The sequence below is a fragment of the Piliocolobus tephrosceles genome, chromosome 1, assembly GCF_002776525.5.
Source record: "Piliocolobus tephrosceles isolate RC106 chromosome 1, ASM277652v3, whole genome shotgun sequence".
Taxonomy (NCBI): Eukaryota; Metazoa; Chordata; class Mammalia; order Primates; family Cercopithecidae; genus Piliocolobus; species Piliocolobus tephrosceles.
The window spans coordinates 193,357,654-193,381,675 of NC_045434.1; the positions used below are offsets into that span (position 1 = coordinate 193,357,654).

A 24,022-nucleotide genomic window follows, 5' to 3' on the forward strand; every position below is an offset into this window, starting at 1 on the left:
GTGAAATATTTGTCCCTTCTTAAAAGATAGGCACAGGATATAGACTGGGTAATAAAATGTGGTTTGGGTTTCTAGTGTTTTTTATGCTTCCAGGTACCCAGAACCGCAAATTGTACTTTGAGCTCCTCAGAAGAAAGGTGCTCCAGGCATCTAAGAGAATACCGTTGGGGTGATACTTACAAATTTGTAAGCTAACACTGAAATCTTAAAACTTTAAAAATATTAATGCATTTGTATGATTTATTTTTCAACTGAGTATATCAAAGCACTTTATAAACAAGTGTTGTCCATAGTTTGTACTGATGGGGAAACTGAGGCATGGGGTGATAAGGTGACTGGCCCAAGGTTACAAAATGAGTTATTGACAACTCTGGAAATAGAAGATTTTTTAAATTCACATATTAGATATATGTGGGCATTGGCATTCAAAGCTTCCCTCATGCTATCTCCTTTAGTCCTGTCCTTTGAGGACTTGCCTTCAAGGGTGAGAGGGTAGTTCAGGTTTCCTGGCTTGTTCAGCCTTTAGTCTCTGTAGAGGCTTCCAGCAAGCTGACAAGTTACTGCCAAAAGTGAGACAGATGGTATTTTTTATGATGTTGTCCTTAGTTAGAGACTGTTAGTGATTCTTCTCCTCAGGCTACTCTTTGAAAAGCTGTAAGGTAGTATCAGCTTTATCGTGGTTGGCTGAGGAAGGATTTGTACAAGTAAATGTTCTCTGCCCTATTGTCATTCCTAGGGTCATCTGGTCTTGGAGTATCCTGAAGTTGAGGGATTAGATTATACTCTGAATTGGTATGCCCAAAGTTTGAGGAAATGTTTTACTTTTCTTTGTGTTGAGATGAAAGTCTCCCAGGCTAAAGATTTCTGAACTGCACATAATGCCTGAAGAAACACTTGAAAGGCACTTTATTTCTCCCAGGTCCCCAACCATGGGTTTAGGCTTTTATGCCAGAAAGGGGACCTTCATGAACAAAGACCCCCAAGACCTAGAGAGAAGAGGAAGTCTGAAAGAGGGAGGTTTGAATTCAGCCTTCAGGAAAGAAGAGGGCAGAGCAGGAGGCTCAGGCAAGGGAGTCAGGAACCACAGACCAGAAGCATGGACTTGGAAAGGTTTTCATGTAATTGAAATGAAGCTATTGATTCATCCATTTTAAAAGAATTTGAAAAATTCATTAAAATATTAGTGGCATCCACTAATTAATAAAAGCATAGGGAGTGGCATCTTTAAAACCAAAAATGAAAATGAAGAAACAGACTCCAGCCCAGGGACCAGGGGCGATTATGAGGGACATGGTGCCTCATACAGCCAAGATGATCCAAGAGGCATCATCTTTATGAAGCTTTAACACCTGGCAGCCTGCTCATTGTGTTGTTTAAGAGGTAAGTATGAACTGGTTTTGTTTGTAGCTTTTGTGTGGAATCAGGTAGTGCTGTCTGCAGAGTGTAAACCTTTATTTCATTAAGTAGGAATAACAGACACGGTAATTCTGTATTAAATCCCAAGAGTTTTATTCTAAATTGGTAATGTGACTTTCATCTCTGGAGTTTTTTCAAATCGTTTTTAATTTGTGGTTGAGTCTCCATGAACTTTTAGTGTGTCATCAGGGAATAGTTGATTCCCCTTTTTTGAAAACTTTGAATTTCATTTACCCTTAGTGTTCAAAAGTATCAGAAAATTGAAATGGATGCAGATGATTGTATCTGCCCTCCCTTTCAGGAAAGCCATGTTGACTTTAAAATATCAAAAAAGTAAGTTCAGTTATGATTGCAGGGGGTAATGATAGTTTGATCTACAAACTATTTGCAGTGTAAAAGTGAAATACCTTAGCTGACTTAGTTCATTTTTGAAAGTTTTGGATAGCTAAAACAAAGTTGGCAAATAGGCTCATAGAGCAGTTACACAGTAAGACTAAATTCATATTTAGTCTTAAATATGAATTCCTCTCTACCTCCTCTCTACCTCCCATTCTGGGAGGATTTAGTTTTACTGTTTGGTGTTTAGGATAATGATTGTTCTATTTTTCTCAACCCACTATGTGAATATGTTTTCTGTTAGAGATGGGCTGTTACCTGCAATGTGGACTCAATACCATGGGCTTGAGTTTGGTTATTCATCATTAGAGATTTTTTTTCAGCAGTTGGTTTACTTTATGAGAAAGGATCATGAGTTTAATTTTCCCAGTGATATATTTGTGTTCTCATTGTCAAGATATAAGTTTCTTAATGATTTGTTATCTTTTTCTATTTTCCTAGACCAGTATTAAAATTTTGATAGCATATGGGTTTGGTTCCACTTACAGAGAATAAATGTTCACACCTTACTGGTATTAGCACACATCACATGCAGAAATGGTGTTTTCTTGCCACGTACTCTTTCTCATGAGATGCTTATATTCCTGTGGGCATTTGTCTTCCACGCTACAGCACATAATTTGATGAAACATTTTCCGTGCAAGAGCTTGTGTTTCTCCAACTCTGGTTTTATGGACCACTTCTTGTCATTGGTGTATAGAAGGCGTTTAGAACGTGGTGGTAGAATGCAGGTTTTAGGTTACCTGGATGTGAAGAATCCCAGGTCTTTGGGGTAGCTTTGGAAGTTACTCAACTCTTCTAAGTTAGTTTCTTGATCTGTCAGATGACAGTAAACCTCAGAGTTGTGAAAATTAAATGGATATAATGTGTGTAAAGCACTTAGCATAATGCTTTATACATCATAAAATTTTCAAAAATAGGAGTAGTTATTACAAAGAAATTTGAAGAAGAGGCCTAGTGGGCTGCATGTTAATAATAGTTTGTAGTTAATGAAAATTAAATCACAGCATCTTAGATGTTTATCATCTGCATAGTACTTTCCTGGTTGCTGCTTTAATCTTTGTATAGTTGAAAGTCTGTAAACTTTCTAGTATTCTTTGATTTCTGGCCCATTTCCCCCCTACCATTCACACTTACATTTTTTGGTTCGAGTCACCATTCCTTGCAAAACTAATTAAATACATTCCTAAACACATGATATTGCCAATATTCATTCACATCCACCATGTCTAGGTCCAAGTCTTCATCTTCTTTATGCTAGTCTAATTTTTGCTGAGCCTTAGAACCAAAGACAGACTCCGGGGGTTGATATGGGACCTCCAGAATGGGGATTGCACAGAATAATCTTATTTTTCCTCTATTCTTCTAGTCTGTTATGTTCTGAACCCACACATGTTTTCGGAAGGACCAGATGGCTGACACTGGCTAATGGGAACCAAAAGACGAGTGAAAGTAACCTGGTTGTCACATACCCCCAGCTTAGAGGTGCTTCACCCTGCCCCAAGGTCAATTTCTATTTTCTCTAGAGACTTTATCCCATTATATCAAAAACCTTTACTACAGCCTGACTTATCTGAGATTAGAGTATCATTAAGTCAAGCAGCAGCATTTGTTGAATGAAAAAAGATTGTACACAGGACTGGGAGAGAAGCATCTGCCTTTAAAATACAGTAGAAAGCCGGGCATGGTGGCTCACGCCTGTAATTCTAGCACTTTGGGAGGCCAAGGCAGGTGGATTGCCTGAGCTCAGGAGTTCGAGACCACCCTGGGCAACATGGTGAAATCCTGTCTCTCCAAAAAAAAAAAAGTACAAAAATTATCCGGGCGTGGTGGTGCACACCTGTAGTCCCAGCCACGCTGAAGGCTGAGGTACAAGAATTGCTTGAGCCCAGAGTCGGAGGTTGCAGTGAGCGGAGATCGCACCGCTGCGCTCCAGCCTGGGTGACAAGGTGAGACTATGTTTAAAAAAAGAAAAAAGGAAGTAGAAACTTGTGGTTTAGAGCTGGGGTTTTTAGAGTCATGGGTCTGGGTTCAAATCTAGCTCCTCCGCTCATGAGCTCCTTGACAATGAGCAAGTTGCTTAGCCTCTCCAAGCCTCAGTTTCTCATTGTAAAATGGGAAGAATAATAATACATTCTTCAAATTTGATATATGAATGAATGAAATATTATGGATAAATTATTTACTGTTCCAGGCACTGTGCTAAATAAGTAGCCAACAGATACTAGCCTTTGTTGTTCTTAGTGAAGAGGTCATAATCAAAAGAGAAGGTAAGCACAAAGACAAAAACAAGGCTTAAACTACAGAAACATGACTGGGTGCAGTGGCTCACTCCTGTAATCCCAGCACTTTGGGAGGCTGAGACCGCTGGATCACGAGGTCAGGAATTCGAGACAAGCCTGACCAACATGGTGAAACCCCATCTCTACTAAAAATATAAGAATTAGCTGGGTGTGGTGGCATGCGCCTGTAATCCCAGCTATTCAGGAGGCTGACGCGGGAGAACTGCTTGAACCCGGGTGGCAGAGGTTGCAGTGAGCCAAGATCACACCATTGCACTCCAGCCTGGGCGACAAAGCGAGACTCCTTCTCAAAGAAAACAGAAACAAAAAAACATAAAATTGAATAGAAGTGCTAAAGCTAAAGAAAGTCCTAAAATAATTGGAATAGGCACGTGTTGTGAGGCTTCATGAAAGAGGTAATTTTACCTCAAGCTTATGGAAGAAGATTGGTATAATACAACTTGTGTAGTCAAGGTGTTCCAGGTTTAGAGAGTGACATAAAGATACTTAGGAGTCATTATAGGCTTCTAAACAAAAAAATGATCTAGCAGCAGACTTTTCCTGATACAATACAAAAGACAAGTTGATTAAGTAAAAATAGCTCTAGCCTAGAATTATATAAATTAATCCAGATGGTAGAGACAGCCTTGAAGGCCCAGCAAATGAGAAAACTGCAGAATTTGGCAGTAGACCCAGTGGGTAACCAACCAATAAGGTATAGTCAGAAGTGATTACAAAGGTGTTGGGAGCAAACTAGATGGTCAAGGGATCTGGAAGAGAGACATCATGAGGTAGGTTTTCTTCTTTGAAGGTGGGGAAAGATCAAGTGCAGACTGAGCTGTGGCCAACGTTTGCAGACCAGGAATCCACACTAGCTCTAATCAGAGAGCCCTTGGTGTGCGGGAACTGCCAGTTTGCCGACGTGAAAAGAGTCCCAGACTGGGTAATGGTGAGCCCTGAAGTCGCACCCCAGCTCTGCCACTCAGTGAGCACGGGTAAGTCATCCACCTCCTCCAGGTGGCCTTGATGGCCCTCCCTCCTCTGAGACTAAAGAAAGAGAGGCCACGATGCCCAGAGCAGCCTCCTTCCTGTCTCAAGAAAGGAAAGGATCTCAGGAACCCATTTCATGTAGTAGCAGCTTTTAGTTGTGGGTTGTAAACAACCCTCTGTTGCCAGGAAAATCAAATTGCAACCCTAATTACTGATCCTAAGCAGTAAATGTGACATTGGTTAATTCTTCTGTGAGGGCCTGACGCTGGTTCCCTGGAATGTTGCAGACCTTTGGAATCGGGGCAGTTACACTGTTCTCATTCACAAGCTTTTCTCTGAGTTGTCCTCTTCTGAGCACTAGAGTTGGTTGCAGAAGTGTCTTTCTACAGCTGGCCAAGCACTTTTTGCAGACAGCAAGAATTGCCATTTTTTAGTACTGTCCTATCAGTGTGTCCTAACTTTTTACCTCATAAGACCAAGTTGGCTGAAGCATAGGACATCACTCAGTGCTTTGAAAGAAAGCTGTTTGATTCCTGTTCACTGAATGCCATTTCTTTCAGGGTAGATTTGAGGGCTTTACCCTTAAAGTACAGTGCTACTGACTCTAGATTAAGGGTTCAAGCCACCCCATGGGTTAACTTCAACAGATGAAAATTTTTCCTTGGCTACAGCAACATCCCTAATCCTGACCAGCCATGGAGAGGTTCGGTTCTTACAAGGAAAATGAGTGAATGTGGGAATGGCTCACCACATTGTGAAAACAAAACTCACATCCTGCTGATGGTTGGCTGAGGACTGTCATGTCCACATACAAAGAAAAGCATGTGGCACAGTTTTAGGACAAAGGTGAGCAGAGATCCACCGTGGAAAGGGGCATATTTTCTTATAGAGAGACCATCCAAGGCATGCCCCTCGGTAAGCAGTGTTGGTGGGTGACCGCGGTCACACGCATGGAGGCTTGCTTTCCCCTGCTCCTCATACCCACTCCCTAGCAGTTTCTGGTATTGAGCACCCCCTTAGTCATGCCTTGCCCAGTTAGCCATTGATCAGCCTGTTTCCAGAGCAAGTCATGGGCATCAGATTGCAGACAGGACTTTGTCTCCCTGTTCAGTGAAGATGTTTGGAAGACAAAAGTGACCCTAAGCTGTTCTGAAAAGGGTTGAGATAAATTCTCTTCAGTAGAACATGACAGAGCAAAGAGCAGACTTGATGGTGTTTGGGACCATTGGTATAGGCTGTTAGGATCAGAGAAAGCATATTTAGCAAGGATACAAACTCAGATGATAATTCTTGCCTGAAGAAGTGTGGTTAACGTTTCTAAATTTGAAGTCTTAGAATACCTTAGTTTTAAAAATATGTCATTCCAGTTCTGCCTTTTCAGAGTTCTGACTGATAACCTGAGCAGTACATCAGCTGTTGAATGAGGAAGATGAGTGCATTGGCAATGGGATAAGAATGGACTAAAGTTTAGAGCAGCCCATGTAATTCAGTGTGGCTTTTGTTTGTGGTATCCAGATACCTGTCCATACTTGGTAAAAATTATGGTGCCTGCCTTTTTTAGAGGGAAAATGACAGTAACTTCCCCTCATTCTTTTGACTAGGTTTGTCAGGATAGAATGTGACCAGAGGAAAATAGTTTTGGTAAAGACAACACAGTGCTTGGGATCAGATGAATTTTGGATTTCAGATTTTTTTTTGGATTTGGGAATGTTTGTATTGTACTTAATGGTTGAGCATTCCTAAAACTGAAAATCCAAAATGTTCTGGTGAGCGAATTTGAGCATCTTGCTGCTCAGAAAGTTTCGGATTTTAGAGCATTTCCGATTTTGGATTTTCAGGTTCAGAATACTCAACCTATTGCAGAGAAACATTGAAGAAAGGAGTTTCTTCTCTTACTTGAAGGGTGTTGTATATTGAATAGTGACGTCATGCTTTTTATTCTTTCATATGCATAGGGGAGGAAGATTGAAAGTGTATTGCAAGGCTCTTTGTGTTTCTGTCAATCCATGCTGTGGAGGGGTTTTTACATTTGTCTTAGATTCTTCTAAATTCCTGCATCCTATGAATTATTGAAAGATGTTATTTGTTTTTAATAGAGCAGAAGAGGAAGGATTTCTGCTGTTAGAATTAGAGAAATTTATCTCTTGGGTTGTTTTGTGAGGCTTACTCACAAGTCACACCAAAGATGTATGTACATATATGTACACACATACATACATATAATGTATGTATACATGCATGTATGTATTTTATATTCCTTTTTACTCTGACAGAGGATTCAAAAGGAGATTCCTTTCTGAGACAGATTTGTTTCACATTACTTGCTGCAAAGCACAAAGGGAGTGTTAAGCTTGGCTTTAAAAGGCTCTAGTGTTAGTTACCAGGAAGAGCTTTACTTTTTCGAAGGCACTAATTAATTCAGGAACAGTTGAAGTGCTTAAGCTAAAACTGGGACCTATACATAAAAGGTATTTTAGACGATAAAAATTTATCCCTTTTCACCTGTTGGTGTCTAGTGGTACCATCCTAGTCCAGGCATGTCAAATTTTAGAGTTTAAATTTTCCATTTTTGAAGCCCATCACAGTGGCATGTGCCTATAATCCCAGCTACTTGGGAGGCTGAAGCCGCAGAATCCGTTGATCCCAGGAGTTCAAGTCCAGCCTGGATAACATATTGAAACCCCATCTCCATTGTTAAACCAAAGGAGCACTAATTTTAACACTTAACCTGTCGTACTTTTGATGTTAGTTATAGCCTTGGAGATATGCAGTAGCTCCCTCATTTCATGAATAAACTAAGACCCCAAATAAATAAAATGATTTAAATTTGCTGTTCAAAGTTTATAGCAGAACCAAGACTAGAACCCAGGCCAGTTCTTGCTACTTCAGTCTTAATAGTTAGGGAGTTTCAGCCCTGGTGTCAAACCACAGGTTTGAATGCCAGCTCGGCGGGGTTTTTTAATGCAAGTTATTTAATACTCTGTGCCTCGGTTTTTTCATGTGTAAAACAGAAATAATAGTACCTAGTTGAAGGGTGCTATGAATATTAGCTATGATACCATTGCTTAATATAGAGAGATTGTTTAGTCAGAATTAGGTAACATTTTATTATCTAGTCTTCCTGTCTTAATTTATTTCTATCTTATTCACTCTATTTATTGAATGAAATTAAGTCATTCTTCAAGTAAAGCAGATTTGGTAGAAACAACCACACTGATCTGCTCTTTGCTTTATTCTCAGAACAAGAGTCCCTATCAGGTATGGTTTGTTGTATGGGAAGATGTTTGTTTTAATCTTCCAAACCCACTCAGCAGAGAGAAGTGACAGTCAGGTGCCTGATCCTTGAACTGAACTTTGATATGTTTCAAATAGATTTTTTTTCACAGAATAGTAGCCAAAATTTTTCTGTAAAATAAATTTAATCTCAAGTCAGCTAATTTAATAAATGTTTTGGATACCCCCAAAACAGGCTTACCAAGTGACCCACTTGTTGGAACTTTTTAGAAGTAAATACTGGGGAAGGAAGGCTTGTAGGAATTTTTCTGTAACATTACCAATTGTCCCTGTAACTCGAGGAATTTGTATTGGCAAGATATGCCTTGCTTCGTTCTCAGCTTGCAAAGAAAGATTCATCTGTCTTAACATTAATTTTTATTTTTAAATTATCCTGCCTCCACTTAACAGATTGTCACTGCTTTCTCTGAAAGGTCAGGATAAGTTCTGCATATGAGCCTTGGAACAGGGTGATCTTTGAGTCTGGGAGAATGTATGACCACATAGGTCTGACAGAAGCATCACTTGCCATCAGCAGCCACTGGGCTTTCTGTTTCAGTTGACCTGCAGAGCTTAAGGATGTTGCATTCTGTGACCGCCCGCTCTGCCCAGTAGTTGTAACCCTTAACTATTTTAAGGAAAACAGTTGGTGATTTTCCTGTGGTTTGTTTAATCCTCAGGATTCTGTGGTGCCCTTCTAAGATCACATTAGATCAGTCCTGGTCATTGAACAGTGCCAAGCCAGAGTGTGACTTGAAGGGAGTGGAGGCCATTCCTTCATGCCCAGGCCGAATGTCCCTCCTCCCTCTGCATGGCGTCAGGCTCTCACATGCTGCCAAAAGCAGTGATGCTGTGGATAGAGCAGACTTGGGACAGAGCAGACTTGACAATTAAATTCAGGAGGGCACTTTTGTTATTGTTACTGTTTTGAATCCATCTAGAGATAAACCAAAATAGAAAATAGTTGAGTTGTTTTTTTAATTTGCCTTAAAAGAAAAATTTTCTCTGAAAATAATGTAGTGTTCCTAATGATCCATTCTATCTAAGAAAGGAAAAAGCAGCTACATTATATATTTAGTCACTGTGAAAGCACTTATGTACATAGTAAGTCAATGATTTGGAGAGGCTTTACTTGCCTTGTCTAAGATAACAGCATATTCAAAATCCTTCTTATTAAGCTGCTCAGCAATTCTAGCCTATGGAAGCGTGAAAGTATGTTTTAGAGACTTCACAGCCCATAAATTGAGCCAGGTGGCTTCTGAATTGTGTTACTGCAAGACACTTCCTGTTAAATAACTGGGTGTGTCTCTATTACATTTTTTTAATGGAGTTGACATTCAGTGCCAGGCAGACATTTCAACATAAAGAACCTCCAGCGTTGTTACCTACACATTGTAACCTAGCACATTGTCACCTTGAGAGACTTGTATGAAAGAAACTCTATAGTAAAGGAAAAATTTCGCAGTTCTTTGAGTTCTCACTTATTTAACATGTAACTGAGTACAGCATTACATTCTAAAGAAACTGGAGGCTGGGCGCAGTGGCTCACGCCTGTAATCCTAGCACTTTGGGAGGCCCAGGTGGGCGAATCACCTGAGGTTTCGAGACCAGCTTGGCCAACATGACAAAACCCTGTCTCTGCTAAAAATACAAAAATGAGCCAGGCGTGGTGGCGTGCGCCTGTAATCCCAGCTAGTTGGGAGGCTGAGCCAGGAGAACCGCTTGTACCCAGGAGGTGGAGGTTGCAGTGAGCCGAGATCACGCCACTGCGCTCCAGCCTGGGCAATAGTGAGACTCCGTGGCAAAAAGTAAAATAAATAAATAAGTAAAGTGGAATCATTTTTTGTTAGCAGGCTGGGTGATCCTCTGACAAGTCCTGTAACCTGTTTGTAGTGTCAGTGTGTTTAAATGCAGAGGAACATTAGTCAGTGTGTCCCCGTGTTCACACAGCCTTATTAGAGTTTAAATAAATTGCTTGTAACTTTCCTTTCTGGTTAGTTATGATCAATAAGATGGTTTTGGTTTTTAAATATAGGCAGTGGTCACAAAGCTGGACTTTTCACAGCTGTGTCAGACCAAACTAAATATTTCTTGAAAACATAATTTACAGGGCATTTGTATAATCTTGCTTATAAGTATCTTTCAAATTTTGCACTTTAGTTATTTAAATTGTACTCTTTAATAGGCATTAATAGGATGGGGGGATTCTTTTGGATATATGTTAAGCCACCAAACCTCTTGGCTGGAAAAGATATAGCAATACCATTTAAAGACGTTTGCACGAGGTGTATACAGATTTCAGAGAATTCCAGCCTATTCTAAAACTTCATGGAAATGAATTTGGAATCTCACAGAGAAGTAAATAGCTCCAGTCTTTTTTTCACTGATAATCACATGTGACAGATGTGTTTTACGTAGAGTAACAGGAACCTTAACAAAAAGTTTTTTTCTTTCACATGATTTAACAGTTATTACACAGTGCCTGAATATAGATCTAATTGTTCTCTAAGATACCACTTTTAAAGCTAAAAAAGATGAGTTGTATGTGGTGTTTGAAAGAGCGTTATGTATCTTGTAGCATTATATATATTGGATTCTTATACCAAGCATCCCTGTCTTTGCAGTTGCCACCAACTACTTGGGAAACATAAGAAGTGTCCTGTGTGTGTAGCCAGCCTCCTCCTAGAAAGATAGGAGTCTACTTTGAGAAGTCTCCCTACCTCTTGCAGTGCCTGTTGGCACAAAGCAAAGTGATTTCACCTAAAGAGAAGACAAAGCTGATCCTTAGTTTGCAAAATCCACCTAACCTTTGCTAAGCATGAACCTCGTTGCTTTCTCTTTAATGTTAGTGAAGCTGGATGTCAAAATGGTACCAACCAGTATTTTCTTTGCTCTCTTCTAGATATGGTTTTGTGGAGTTTGATGATCTGCGTGATGCAGATGATGCTGTTTATGAACTGAACGGCAAAGACCTTTGTGGTGAGCGAGTAATTGTTGAGCATGCCCGCGGCCCACGGCGAGATGGCAGTTACGGTTCTGGACGCAGTAAGCATTCAAAGGGCATACTTGTATCAGTAACGTGCTTTTATTATCAAATGCTAATTATTTAAAGTAATTAATTGATATTGCATTTAAATGTATTGATGTTTAAGCTATTTTATAAATTATGTCTTTTTTTAAAAATGTAGAATTACAAATAAGCCTTTAATAATGTTTAATTTTAATTAATGACAATTTCTTGTTTGTAATACTTTATAAATATGTTTAATGATGTGTGTTTGTGTTGTTTTTTTTTCTCTGTAATGCAATTGTTTAACATAGATTTAACAAAGACCTCAATGTTTTAATTAAAAGAATCCTTTGAGGCTAAGATGACTGCCTGTTCCATTTGCTGACCTTGGGTTACCTTTCCATGCGTGGCTCTTTGAACCATTGTGGCCCTTGGCTGACCAAAAACAGGAAGCCATGTGACGACCGCAACCTTTCCCCATTAGACCTGGGTGGTGAGGATCCCAAGGGTTAGACACAGATGAGATTAAACTGAAATAGGTGCCTGAAAATCTTTTTTTTTTCATATAAAATATTCACAAAATTTTTATAATCACTGTGAGTAACACCAGTAACTGCTTAGTAATTTGGTTACTTATTTCTAAATTGTTAAATTGTTAATAGTTTTTAATTTATGCATGTTAATCTTAAATATAAATATTAATGAATATGTATACTTACAACTTTTTTAATTAAACGTTTATATTTAGCTGATTGCTTCTTTAAAAATCTATTTTAGAATTAAGGATGGGAATAGAGTTAAAACGTGCTATTGTTTGGGGTCGGGGTAAATAATATATTTAAGGGGGGGTGTGTGCTGTGTCATTTTTTTTCCTTTTCCTCCACTGAAATAATCTTATTTATTTGAACCTTCCAAAGGTGGATATGGTTATAGAAGAAGTGGCCGAGATAAATACGGCCCTCCTACTCGCACAGAGTACAGACTTATTGTGGAGAATTTGTCAAGTCGGTGCAGCTGGCAAGACCTAAAGGTTTGGGCCCCATTAACCTTTTGGGGTAAGGTTGGGCAGGAGTTAAAGTTGGGAAACAGGTAAATTTGTGCAGGCCTAGGCATACCCAAAATATAATGTTATATGTGTGAAAGCCTGCACAGAGCTGGAAGTAATTAAAGGTTCCATATGAGTACAAAATATATCAGAATTACACTTCTACTGAACATTGTGGGACCATCGTTCTAAGGACACATCTGTGAGTTTGTTTGGTTTTGTTTTGTTTTTTGTTTGTTTTGTTCGAGACGGAGTCTGACTGTGTTGCCCAGGCTAGAGTGCAGTGGCGCCTTCTCGGCTCACTGCAACCTGCGTCTCCCAGGTTCAAGCAGTTCTCTATCTCAGCTTCCGGAGTAGCTGGGATTACTGGCACCCGCCACCACGTCCGGCTAATTTTTTTGTATTTTTAGTAGAGACGAGGTTTCTCCATTTTGGCCAGGCTGGTCTTGAACTCCTGACCTTGTGATCCACCCGCGTCAGGCTCCCAAAGTGCTGGGATTACAGATGGGAGCCACTGCATCCAGCCTGATTTTGTTGTGAGACAGAGTCTCACTCTGTTGCCCAGGCTGGAGTGCAGAGGCACGATCATGGCTCAGAGATTAGTTGTCACTGTGTTACCTAGACTGGTCTCCAACTCCTGACCTCAAGTGATCCTCCAGCCTCAGTCTCCCCAACTGCTGACATGACAGAAACTTAGCCCAAATGTGTTATGTGAAATTTCCCTCTGTAAAGAATGTTTGCAACCCCGTCTCTACTTAAAAAGATAAAAAAGGCCGGGCACGGTGGCTAAAGCCTATAATCCCAGCACTTTGGGAGGCCGAGACGGGCGGATCACGAGGTCAGCAGATCGAGACCATCCTGGCTAACACGGTGAAACCCCGTCTCTACTAAAAATACAAAAAACTAGCCGGGCGAGGTCGCGGGCGCCTCTAGTCCCAGCTACTCCGAGGCTGAGGCAGGAGAATGGCGGGAACCCGGGAGGCGGAGCTTGCAGTGAGCTGAGATCCCGCCACTGCACTCCAGCCCGGGCGACAGAGCAAGACTCCATCTCAAAAAAAAAAAATAAAGGCCGGGCGCGGTGGCTCAAGCCTGTAATCCCAGCACTTTGGGAGGCCGAGATGGGCGGATCACGAGGTCAGGAGTTCGAGACCATCCTGGCTAACACGGTGAAACCCCCGTCTCTACTAAAAAAATACAAAAACCTAGCCGGGCGAGGTGGCTGGTGCCTGTAGTCCCAGCTACTTGGGAGGCTGAGGCAGGAGAATGGCGTAAACCCGGGAGGTGGAGCTTGCAGTGAGCTGAGATCCGGCCACTGCACTCCAGCCTGGGCGACAGAGCCAGACTCCCTCAAAAAAAAATAATTAATTAATTAATTAATTAATTAATTAAAATAAAATATAAAAATAAAATAAAAATGATTAAAAAAAATTAGCCAGGCGTGGTGATGGGCTGGGCACCTGTAGTCCCAGCTACTCGGGAGGCTGAGGCAGGAGAGTTGCTTGAACCTGGGAGGTAGAGGTTGTAGTGAGCCAAGATCGTGCCACTGCACTACAGCCTGGGCAATAGAGCAGGACTCTGTCTCAAAAAAAAAAAAGTTACAGGAAGATGCCAGTATAGCTACTCACCAGTCAGTAAAACGGTTGAAACCACCAGTGTTTCCTGCAGCATTTGCTGTAATATGCAAATTCACATCAGCTTCAATGTGTATCCTTACTGGTGAAATTGACAATCTGACCCATGTTCTTTCATAAGGTTTTTGATGGAATATTTGTCCTGAAAGAGTTTTGGTGTCAAAAATTAAGATTCATTGCTAATGTTGGCCACCCAGTGTAGTGATTCCAGCTTTTTTTAATTATTATTTTTTAGACAGAGTCTCACCCTTTCACCTAGGCTGGAGTGCAGTGGCCCCATCTCAGCTCACTGCAACCTCTGCCTAGGGTTCAAGTAGTTCTCCTACCTCAGCCTCCCAAGTAACTGGGATTACAGGTGCATGCCACCATGCCCAGCTAATTTTTGTATTGTAGTAGAGACCGGGTTTCGCCATGTTGGCCAGGCTGGTCTTGAGCTCCTGACCACAAGTGATCCACCTGCCTTGGCCTCCCAAAGTGCTGAGATTACAGGCGTGAGCTACCACACCCAGACCCATTTATTGACAACAGTGTTTTTAATCTCAATAGGGAAGAAAAATTTACTGAGCAGTATCATAATCTGAATGGTCTTAGGAGGATGCATGAAACAGGTGTTGTTTTGTCTCCCTTCTTGCTTTTTTTGGCCATATTTAAACATGTCATCTCTAGCAAAATGAGTGAGTGTATTTAGGTTCAGGAAAGAATAGTTAGGAATCCTTTACCTTTGTACAGTTTTAATTTAAAGCACTTCTATTTTCCCCCCCTTTTTAAAATTTAATCCCAGCAACCTTCAAGTAACAGATGCAGAAGAGCTGGGACCAGGACTCTTAACTCCCAGTTTTTTCAGGTGCATCGTGCTTATTGTCAGCACCATAGTAGACCTTTACTGAATGTCTGCCAGCACGATTCTGCTTGCTGAAGGAATGACTCCAGTATTCTGAGAGTTAGAGATTGAACATCATGGATAGAAACTGGAAAGCTACTCTCTTCATCAGTAGAATGCTAACTCGTCATGTGGTGTCACTAAATGTAATAGTAAATTAACTTCGTAGAAAACCTCTTAATTTTTTTGTTAAAACAGAGCCTAGTCACTCTTGGGGGAAAGGCTTATGGGGTGCCTGTATAAACTGGCCATAAAAATATGGGACAATAAGTTGTGCAAAGCCACAAGAGGCCTCTTGTGGGAGGAGGAAAGCCTTATCGCCATTATGTTCCCATTCTCTGAGCAAGACTTGGTCTCTTACCCATAAACACTGTGTTCAAGGAGAAAGACACCCCTTTGAAGCATTGGAATGTGGCCAGACATGCAGCCTCCTAGTTAAGCCCGCTCCCACCAGCTACTCTGATAAGTTAAAGATATGCTGTTTGAGCACAAAGGAGATTCATTTAAACCGTGGCTGCTATAGATTATGCGTATGACACACTGCCTCCCTTTCACTGTTTTGCCGTAAACATCGGCTTCTTAGATCTAAGTGATTGTACTCAATAAATAGTGTGGAGACCAGAACTCTGAGCCTTTTGCAGCCTTCATTTTTTAGTTGGCCACCTGGCCCCCACTCTTTATGCAGTCTTAACCTCTCTCTTCTCATTCCTTCATTGCCCCCAGACTTTGGATGTCCTATGGGTGGTATTGAGGCTGGTCCCCCACAGTTATCACCCTTGGTTGGCTCTACACGTCTGTACCTTCAGGGAGTTCCATTCTCAGGAAACGAGAGTAACAGATAATTGAGCAGATTTCCTAGCTCTCAAGCTGGCCAGCCTAGATGGAATCCTGGCTCTGCCACTAAGGTCACTTACGTTACCCTTAGCAAGTTACTTATGTCTTATGCCTCATATTCCTCAACTATAAAATGGAGTTAATATTAATTTCTACTCAAGGTTATTGAGATAATTTAGTGAATTTTATATATAGCCTAGAATAGTTTCTGGCACAATGTATGTTAGCTATTTATCAAGGAAATACAAAAAGAAAACAAATTAGGGGATATTAGTAGTTTAAAAAATAAATTTTTTTTTTTTTTTTTTTTTGAGATGAAGTCTTGCAAGCTCTGTCGCCTGGGCTAGAGTGCACTGGCATGATCTTGCTCACTTCCACTTCCTGGGTTCAAGCGATTCTCCTGCCTCAGCCTCCCAAGTAGCTGGGATTACAAGCGCCTGCCACCACGCCTGGTTGATTTTTGTATTTTTAGTAGAGACAGGGTTTCACCAAGTTGCCAGGCTGGTTTTGAACTTCTGACCTCAGGGATCTGCCCACCTTGGCCTCCCAAAGTGCTGGGATTACAGGTGTGAGCCATTGTGCCTGTCCTTATTTTTTTGTTTTGAGGCAGTGTCTTGCTCTTTACCCCAGGCTGTAGTGCAGTGGCACGATCACGGCTCACTGCAGCCTCAGCCTGCCTGGATTCAGATGATCCTTCCACCTCAGCCTACTGGGTAGCTGAGACTACAGGCGTGTGCCACCACACCTGACTAATTTTTTAAATTTTTATAGAGATGGGGTCTTCCGTGTTGCCAAGGGTGATCTCGAATTCCTGGAATCAAGCAATCCTTCAGCCTCAGCCTGTCAAAGTGCTGGGATTACAGGCATGAGCCACCACATTTAGCCCCAAAACTTTATTTAAAGGAATAATTTAATGTGTATTTATTGTCTCTCCCACCCACCTAATATGTTGTCTCTCCCACCCACCTAATATGGCTGGTGCTTTAAAGAACCTCAGTACCTGATTGGTGGGTAGATGAATATATTTAAGAGTAAACTTTATTCTGTGGAACGCTGGCATTTCTTAAGAAAAGAAAAGTTCACTCAGATCATTGCATTCGATATTTTAGCAAAACATAATATAGTCATGCTTTTTTTTCTTCAGGATTATATGCGTCAGGCAGGAGAAGTGACTTATGCAGATGCTCACAAGGGACGCAAAAATGAAGGGGTGATTGAATTTGTATCTTATTCTGATATGAAAAGAGCTTTGGAGAAGTTGGATGGAACTGAAGTCAATGGCAGAAAAATCAGATTAGTTGAAGACAAGCCAGGATCCAGACGACGCCGGTCCTACTCCAGAAGCCGGAGTCATTCAAGGTACTGTTGATGTCTTTTGTGTATTGTGGCTCACCATAAATTCATTATTGAGCACATAGATAATTTATTTACATTTTCCTGTTGAGTTCTTAATAACATGATTCCATCTGGTTCAATAACTTAGAATTTTGAACTGAATATTTATTTGTAAAACTCTTGAACTCTTAGGTCATGAGTACAAATAGAAGTAAAGTCCCTTCTGTCAGAAATCAGAGGCCTTGCTGGGCGTGGTGGCTCACGCCTGTTATCCCAGCACTTTGGGAGGCCAAGGTGGGTGGATCACCTGATGTCAGGAGTTCGAGACCAGCCTCAACATGGAGAAACCCCGTCTCTACTAAAAAATACAAAAAAATTAGCCAGGCGTGGTGGTGCATGCCTGTATTCCCAGCTACTTGGGAGGCTGAGGCAGGAGAATTGCTTGAACCTGGGAGGCAGAGGTTGCGGTGAGCCGAGATCACGCCATTGCACTCCACCCTGGGCAACAAGAGCGAAACTCCATCTCAAAAAAAAAAAAAACAAAAAGGGAAATCAGAGGCCTCCTTTCACATTTCTTGGGATCCCTAGATCGTACTACCTTGGTTGAGGGCACACATGGAAACTTTGTCTTATTTAGCACCTGAACAGGCCAGGCACTGGGCTAAGCATTGGAAAGGCATTATAAAGAAGACAAATGGCCAGACGCAGTGGCTCACGCCTGTAATCCCAGCACTTTGGGAGGCTGAGGCGAGTGGATCACCTGAGGTCAGGAGTTCAAGACCAGTCTGGCCAACGTGGTGAAACTCCATCTCTACTAAAAATACAAAAGTAAAAACAGAATTAAGCAGGCGTGGTGGCACACGCCTGTGGTCCCAGCTACTAGGGAGGCTGAGGCAGGAGAATCGCTCAAACCCGAATCCGGGAGGCAAGGGTTGCAGTGAACAGAGATCATGCCACTGCACTCCAGCCTGGGCGACAGAGAGAGACTCCGTCTCAAAAAAACAAAAACAAAAACAAGACAAATGTGGTCCTTGCTCCCCTGAAACTCAGTCTAGTGTAGAAGATGAGTATTGAATAAACCATGCCATTGTGACAAGGACATGCACACAGCACAACTAGTCTGAAGAGCTGGCAACAGCTGCCCTAAAGACATGCTATAGAATGGAGCCCTGATGGATAAGACAGAGATGGTGAGCAGAAGAAAATGCCTTTTTTTTTTTCCTTTGAGACAGAGTTTCTTTTTTTTTTTTTTTTCTTTTTTTTTTTTTTTTGAGATGGAGTCTCGCTCTGTCGCCCAGGCTGGAGTGCAGTGGCCGGATCTCAGCTCACTGCAAGCTCTGCCTCCCGGGTTTACGCCATTCTCCTGCCTCAGCCTCCGAGTAGCTGGGACTACAGGCGCCCGCCACCTTGCCTGGCCAGTTTTTGGTATTTTTTAGTAGAGACGGGGTTTCACCGTGTTCGCCTGGATGGTCTCGATCTTCTGACCTCGTGATCCGCCCGTCTCGGCCTCCCAAAGTGCTGGGATTACAGGCTTGAGCCACCGCGCCCGGCGAGACGGAGTTTCTTTCACTCTGTCTCCCAGCCTGGAGTGCAGTGGTACGATCTCAGCTCACTGCAACTTCCACCTCCCAGGTTCAAGTGATTCTCCTGCCTCAGCCTCCTGAGTAGCTGGGATCACAGGTGCACACCACCAGGCCTGGCTAATTTTTGTAATTTTAGTAGAGACAGGGTTTCACCATGTTGGGCAGGCTGGTCTCGAACTCCTGACCTCAGGTGATCCACCCACCTCGGCCTCCCAAAGTGTTGGGATTACAGGCTTGAGCCACCGCGCCCGGTGAGAAAATGCCTTTCTATCTAGCAGAGAAAAGGGTGTTTCTGAAAGCCTGGGGGCAGGAGAAAGTTTTCCAGAGTAGAGAAGCTAATATAGAGAGGTAATGGGAAGAGTGGCTTGAGATAAGGCAGAAAAGGACCAGATAACTGACCATTAGGCCAGAGCAAGAATGGAAGAGTAGTAGGAAGTCATTAGAAACTTTTCAGGTTTTGTTGTTTAGTTCTTTTGACTTTTTATTACGGAAAATTTGAAATTTATATATGAAGCATTGGAGAACTCTGAATTGCACCTCCCACTCCTCCAGCTTCAGTAGTTTTTATTTTGCCAGTCTTGTTTCACATCACCCCCTCCTGCTGCATTGTTTTAAGGCAAGTCTAGACATCCTATCATTCTACCTGCAACTGCAGTCAGTTGTAGAAATTATGATACTTTGCCCCTAAATCCTTCAGCATGTGTCTCCAAAAATGAGGAAAACCACAGTTCTGTTTTTTTACGTAAGATCATTAATAGTAATTCCATCAAATTACTAAATTTCCAGGCCATATTCATGTTTCCTCAGTTACTCCATGGATCTCTTTATAGTTGGGTTTTTTCTTAATCAGAATCTAATCCAGTCATGTAGTACAAGGGGTTTTTAGTAGTAAAACCTCATGTAGTCACGCTTTTAGTCTGGAGCGATTCCCTTCATTACATTTATTTTGCTTAGGTTTGGGTTTGTTTGTTTGAGACAGGGACTCTTGCTCTGTCACCCAGGCTGGAGTGCAATGGCGCCATCTCAGCTCATTGCAACCTCTGCGTCCCAGGTTTAAGCTATCCTCCTGCCTCAGCCTCCCAAGTAGCTAGGATTACAGGCGTGAGCCACCACGCCTGGCTTATTTTTCTTAGTTTTTTAATAGTATCTCACATTCTGTATTTATCTGTTTCTTCTTGGTATTATTGAACTTGTATCTTATCCCCTGAACTTCCTGTATACTGGAAGTTAGGTCTGGAGAGGTGTGATTGAGATACAGGTTCAACATTTTTAGCAAGAATACTTCATAGGTGATGGTGCCTGGGCAGCTTTGAAAGCTTCCCTCTTGGCTGGGCGCGGTGGCTCAAGCCTGTAATCCCAGCACTTTGGGAGGCCGAGACGGGCGGATCACGAGGTCAGGAGATCGAGACCATCCTGGCTAACATGGTGAAACCCCGTCTCTACTAAAAAATACAAAAAAATAAAAACTAGCCGGGCGACGTGGCAGGCGCCTGTAGTCCCAGCTGCTTGGGAGGCTGAGGCAGGAGAATGGCGTAAACCCAGGAGGCAGAGCTTGCAGTGAGCTGAGATCCGGCCACTGCACTCCAGCCTGGGCGACAGAGCGAGACTCCTTCTCAAAAAAAAAAAAAAAGAAAGAAAGAAAGCTTCCCACTTTCTGTCATAATGAGATGGTCTAGGCCTATCTGTGTGTGCTTCCTGCTTTTATGCCTGAAATCAGTCATTTTCCCAAGGAGTCCTGGTTGGTAGAAAATAAGAACCTACAGTCTGGATGCATTTAAAAAATGTTGTAAAGCTTGGATTGTCGGTCTCTTTAAAACAACTCTCGTCACAGTGAGATGAATAGATCCTGAAGGGGAAAAGTATATGCAGAAAGGCTGGTTGTTGAACAAGGGGAGACATGATAGTGGCTTGCCCAGGGAGGCAGCAGCAGAGGTGGAAAGACTGAAGATCAGGAGGCATGATCATGGATGTGTAAGGGGATAGGGGAAAGATGGGGGAGTCGAGGATTGCTGTGATTTCTGTTACGAGGAACCGTATGAATAACAGTGGCATCAGTGCACATAAGGAGCTCAGCAAAAGGAGCAGGTATCAGGGGCAGTTAGAATTTTAGGAGCTGGTAAGAGGTTCAGGTGAACCATCCAGATGGAAGGTTTGCAGGTAACTTCATCTGTGAACCTAGAACCCAGGAGAGAGTTTGTGCCTGGACACAGCCAGTGCTGTACATATTGAAAAAATATCTTGGCCGGGCGCAGTGGCTTATGCCTGTAATCCCAGCACTTTGGGAAGCTGAGGCAGGTGGATCACCTGAGGTTGGGAGTTCAAGACCAGCCTGACCAACATAGAGAAACCCCGTCTCTACTAAATACAGAATTAGCCGGGCATGGTGGCAGACATCTGTAATCCCAGCTACTCGGGTTTCTGAGGCAGGAGAATCACTTAAACTCGGGAGATGGAGGTTGTGGTGAGCTGAGATCGCGCCGTTGCACTCCAGCCCGGGCAACAGGAATGAAACTCCGTCTAAAAATACATATATAGAGAGAGTATATATTGTACACATATATATATATACATGTCTTGATTGATGCTTATCAGCTAGACTCTTGTCAGCAAGTGTTAAAAAATATTTTCTCCCCCTAGGTCTCGCTCTCGAAGCAGACATTCCCGTAAGAGCAGAAGCCGAAGTGGGAGCAGCAAAAGCAGTCATTCTAAGAGTAGATCCCGGTCCAGGTATGTCTTCCATGGTATAAGTGGAGGTGGTCAGCAGGTAATGCCTGTACCCTGTCTCACTTTTTTTCTTTCTTTTTTTTTTTTTTTTTCCCCAAAGAGACGGGGTTGGTCTCTGTCACCCAAGCTGGAGTCCAGTGGTACAATCATGGCTCACTGCAACCTCACCCCACTGGGCTCAAGCAAACTTCCACCTCAACCTCCCAAGTAGTTGGAACTACAGGCACATACCACCACACTCAGCTAATTTTTTAAATTTTGTAGAGACGGGGTCTCACTGTGTTGCCCAGGCTGATCTTAAACTCATGACCTCAAATAGTCCTCCCAGACTACTGCAATTACAGACGCGAGCCACTGTGCACAGCCTCACTTAGATTTCAATCATGTGACCAGTCTTCCTTCACCTCTGCTTTTCCAACTCCCCCCGAGCCCCCAAGACAGAGTCTCGCTCTGTCACCCAGGCTGGAGTGCAGTGGTGCGATCTCTGCTCACTGCAACCTCTGCCTCCCGGGTTCAAGCGATTCTCCTGCCTCAGCCTCCTGAGTAGCTCGGATTACAGGCGTGCCCCACCACGGCCCACTAATGTTTGGTATTTTTTAGTAGAGACAGGGTTTCCCCATGTTGGCCAGGCTGGTCTTGAACTCCTGACCTCGCAATCTGCCTGCCTTGGCCTCCCAAAATGCTGGGATTACAGGCGCAAGCCACCGCACCTGGCCAGTTTTTCCAGCTTCTGATTGGCATTGTGGGGGTTCAGAAAGCAATCCTCAGCCAGTGCCAGCCATGCCTTATATTGGGGGGTGTAACTCCACATGTATGCCCTTTGATCTTTTTATCTCCTGATTAGCATGAAGTCACATGTGACAAACAATATCCCATGTCTCCTCAGGTCAGGCTCCCGCTCCCGGAGCAAGAGCCGGAGCCGGAGCCAGAGTCGGAGCCGGAGCAAGAAGGAGAAAAGCAGGAGCCCCAGCAAAGACAAGAGCCGCAGCCGCAGCCGTAGCGCTGGCAAGAGCCGCAGCAAGAGCAAAGACCAAGCTGAAGAGAAGATCCAAAACAATGACAATGCCGGGAAACCCAAGAGCCGGAGTCCTAGCCGGCATAAAAGTAAGAGCAAAAGTCGGAGCAGGAGTCAGGAGAGGAGAGTGGAGGAGGAGAAGCGAGGGAGTGTGAGCAGGGGCAGGAGCCAGGAGAAGAGCCTCCGCCAGAGTCGGAGCCGGAGCCGGAGCAAAGGGGGCAGCAGGAGCCGGAGCAGGAGCCGCAGCAAGAGCAAGGACAAGAGGAAGGGCAGGAAGAGAAGCAGGGAGGAAAGCCGTAGTCGCAGCCGCAGCCGCAGCAAGAGTGAGAGGAGCAGAAAGCGAGGCAGCAAGCGAGACAGCAAGGCGGGCAGCAGCAAGAAGAAGAAGAAGGAAGACACTGACCGCTCCCAGTCCAGATCTCCATCCCGCTCCATGTCAAAGGAGCGGGAACATGCCAAGTCTGAATCCAGCCAGAGGGAAGGTCGAGGGGAGAGTGAGAATGCTGGCACCAATCAGGAGACCCGGTCCAGGTCGAGATCGAATTCCAAATCGAAACCAAACCTTCCATCAGAATCACGCTCCAGATCAAAGTCAGCTTCGAAAACCCGATCTCGGTCCAAGTCTAGATCCAGGTCTGCTTCCAGATCACCCTCCCGATCTAGATCTAGGTCCCACTCAAGGTCCTAACTGGCTATGGCCACAGCTGGAACTACCCGAGAAATCTTTTGTACATGTTTGGTAGCCGTAGCACAAGTGATTGGAGTAGAACATGTCACTGCTGTACATTTTTAACTCCCCTAATGGTGTGTCTATAATTGTTAAATCTAAGTGCTTCCTCTCAGTAAAGCCTCCTGGCGCCAGGCCTTCCTGCTCGACTGAAAAAAATTTTCTCTTTGAAAATCCCCTTTTACTCATGGCCCACGGTAGAATATCCAAAACGCCTTGGCTTTCAGGCCTGGCCTTTCCTACAGGGAGCTCAGTAACCTGGACGGCTCTAAGGCTGGAATGACCACGTAGGTAGGTATGGTGAGTTCAACCATTTTTGCTCTTGAATTGATGCCCTTCGATGTATGCCATTTAGTGAAAGTGCTAAGTCTTAAGTTTCCTGCCACTTTGGTTTCATATTTTTGGACTTAACAAAGTTGTGAATAGCACAGTCGAGGAAAATTGATACCTGCAGTAACCCATAGGAAATAAACTGTAGAGTTCCATATTCTGGTATTGTGATTATATTGTTTTATATTAAAAAAGAAAAGAAAAGAATTTTTTTTAATTTTATTTTTCCCCGTCTTGCAAAGTATAGTGACCCCTGTTTCCATTAAATTTGAATAAAGACTATTTTTGCTTGACAAAATTTCATGGTGCTTGAATTGAAGTTGTACTTTCTGATATATCTTGATACGTCTTTTCTTAGCATAAAAAGTTCATGTGTAGGCCAGGGGTGGTGGCTCACGCCTGTAATCCCAACACTTTGGGGGACGGATGGATCACAGGGTCAGGAGTTCAAGACCAGCCTGACCAACATGGTGAAACCCCATCTCTACTAAAAATACAAAAATTAGCTGGGCACACGCTGGTGGCACACGCCGATAATCCCAGCTACTCGG

General features: G+C 43.0%; 1 protein-coding gene across 1 annotated transcript; it reads left to right on the forward strand.

Annotated features, from left to right (window-relative positions):
* The first annotated feature begins 7 nt into the window (after positions 1-7).
* SRSF4 (serine and arginine rich splicing factor 4) lies at positions 8-23,765 on the forward strand. The gene is made up of 7 exons (XM_023219428.2): positions 8-1,380; positions 3,182-3,317; positions 11,260-11,402; positions 12,285-12,397; positions 16,902-17,116; positions 21,313-21,402; positions 22,286-23,765. Exons 2-7 carry the CDS (start codon positions 3,241-3,243, stop codon positions 23,100-23,102), a joined length of 1,455 nt encoding a protein of 484 aa, XP_023075196.1. The 5' UTR covers positions 8-1,380; positions 3,182-3,240; the 3' UTR covers positions 23,103-23,765.
* Positions 23,766-24,022: the final 257 nt, after the last annotated feature.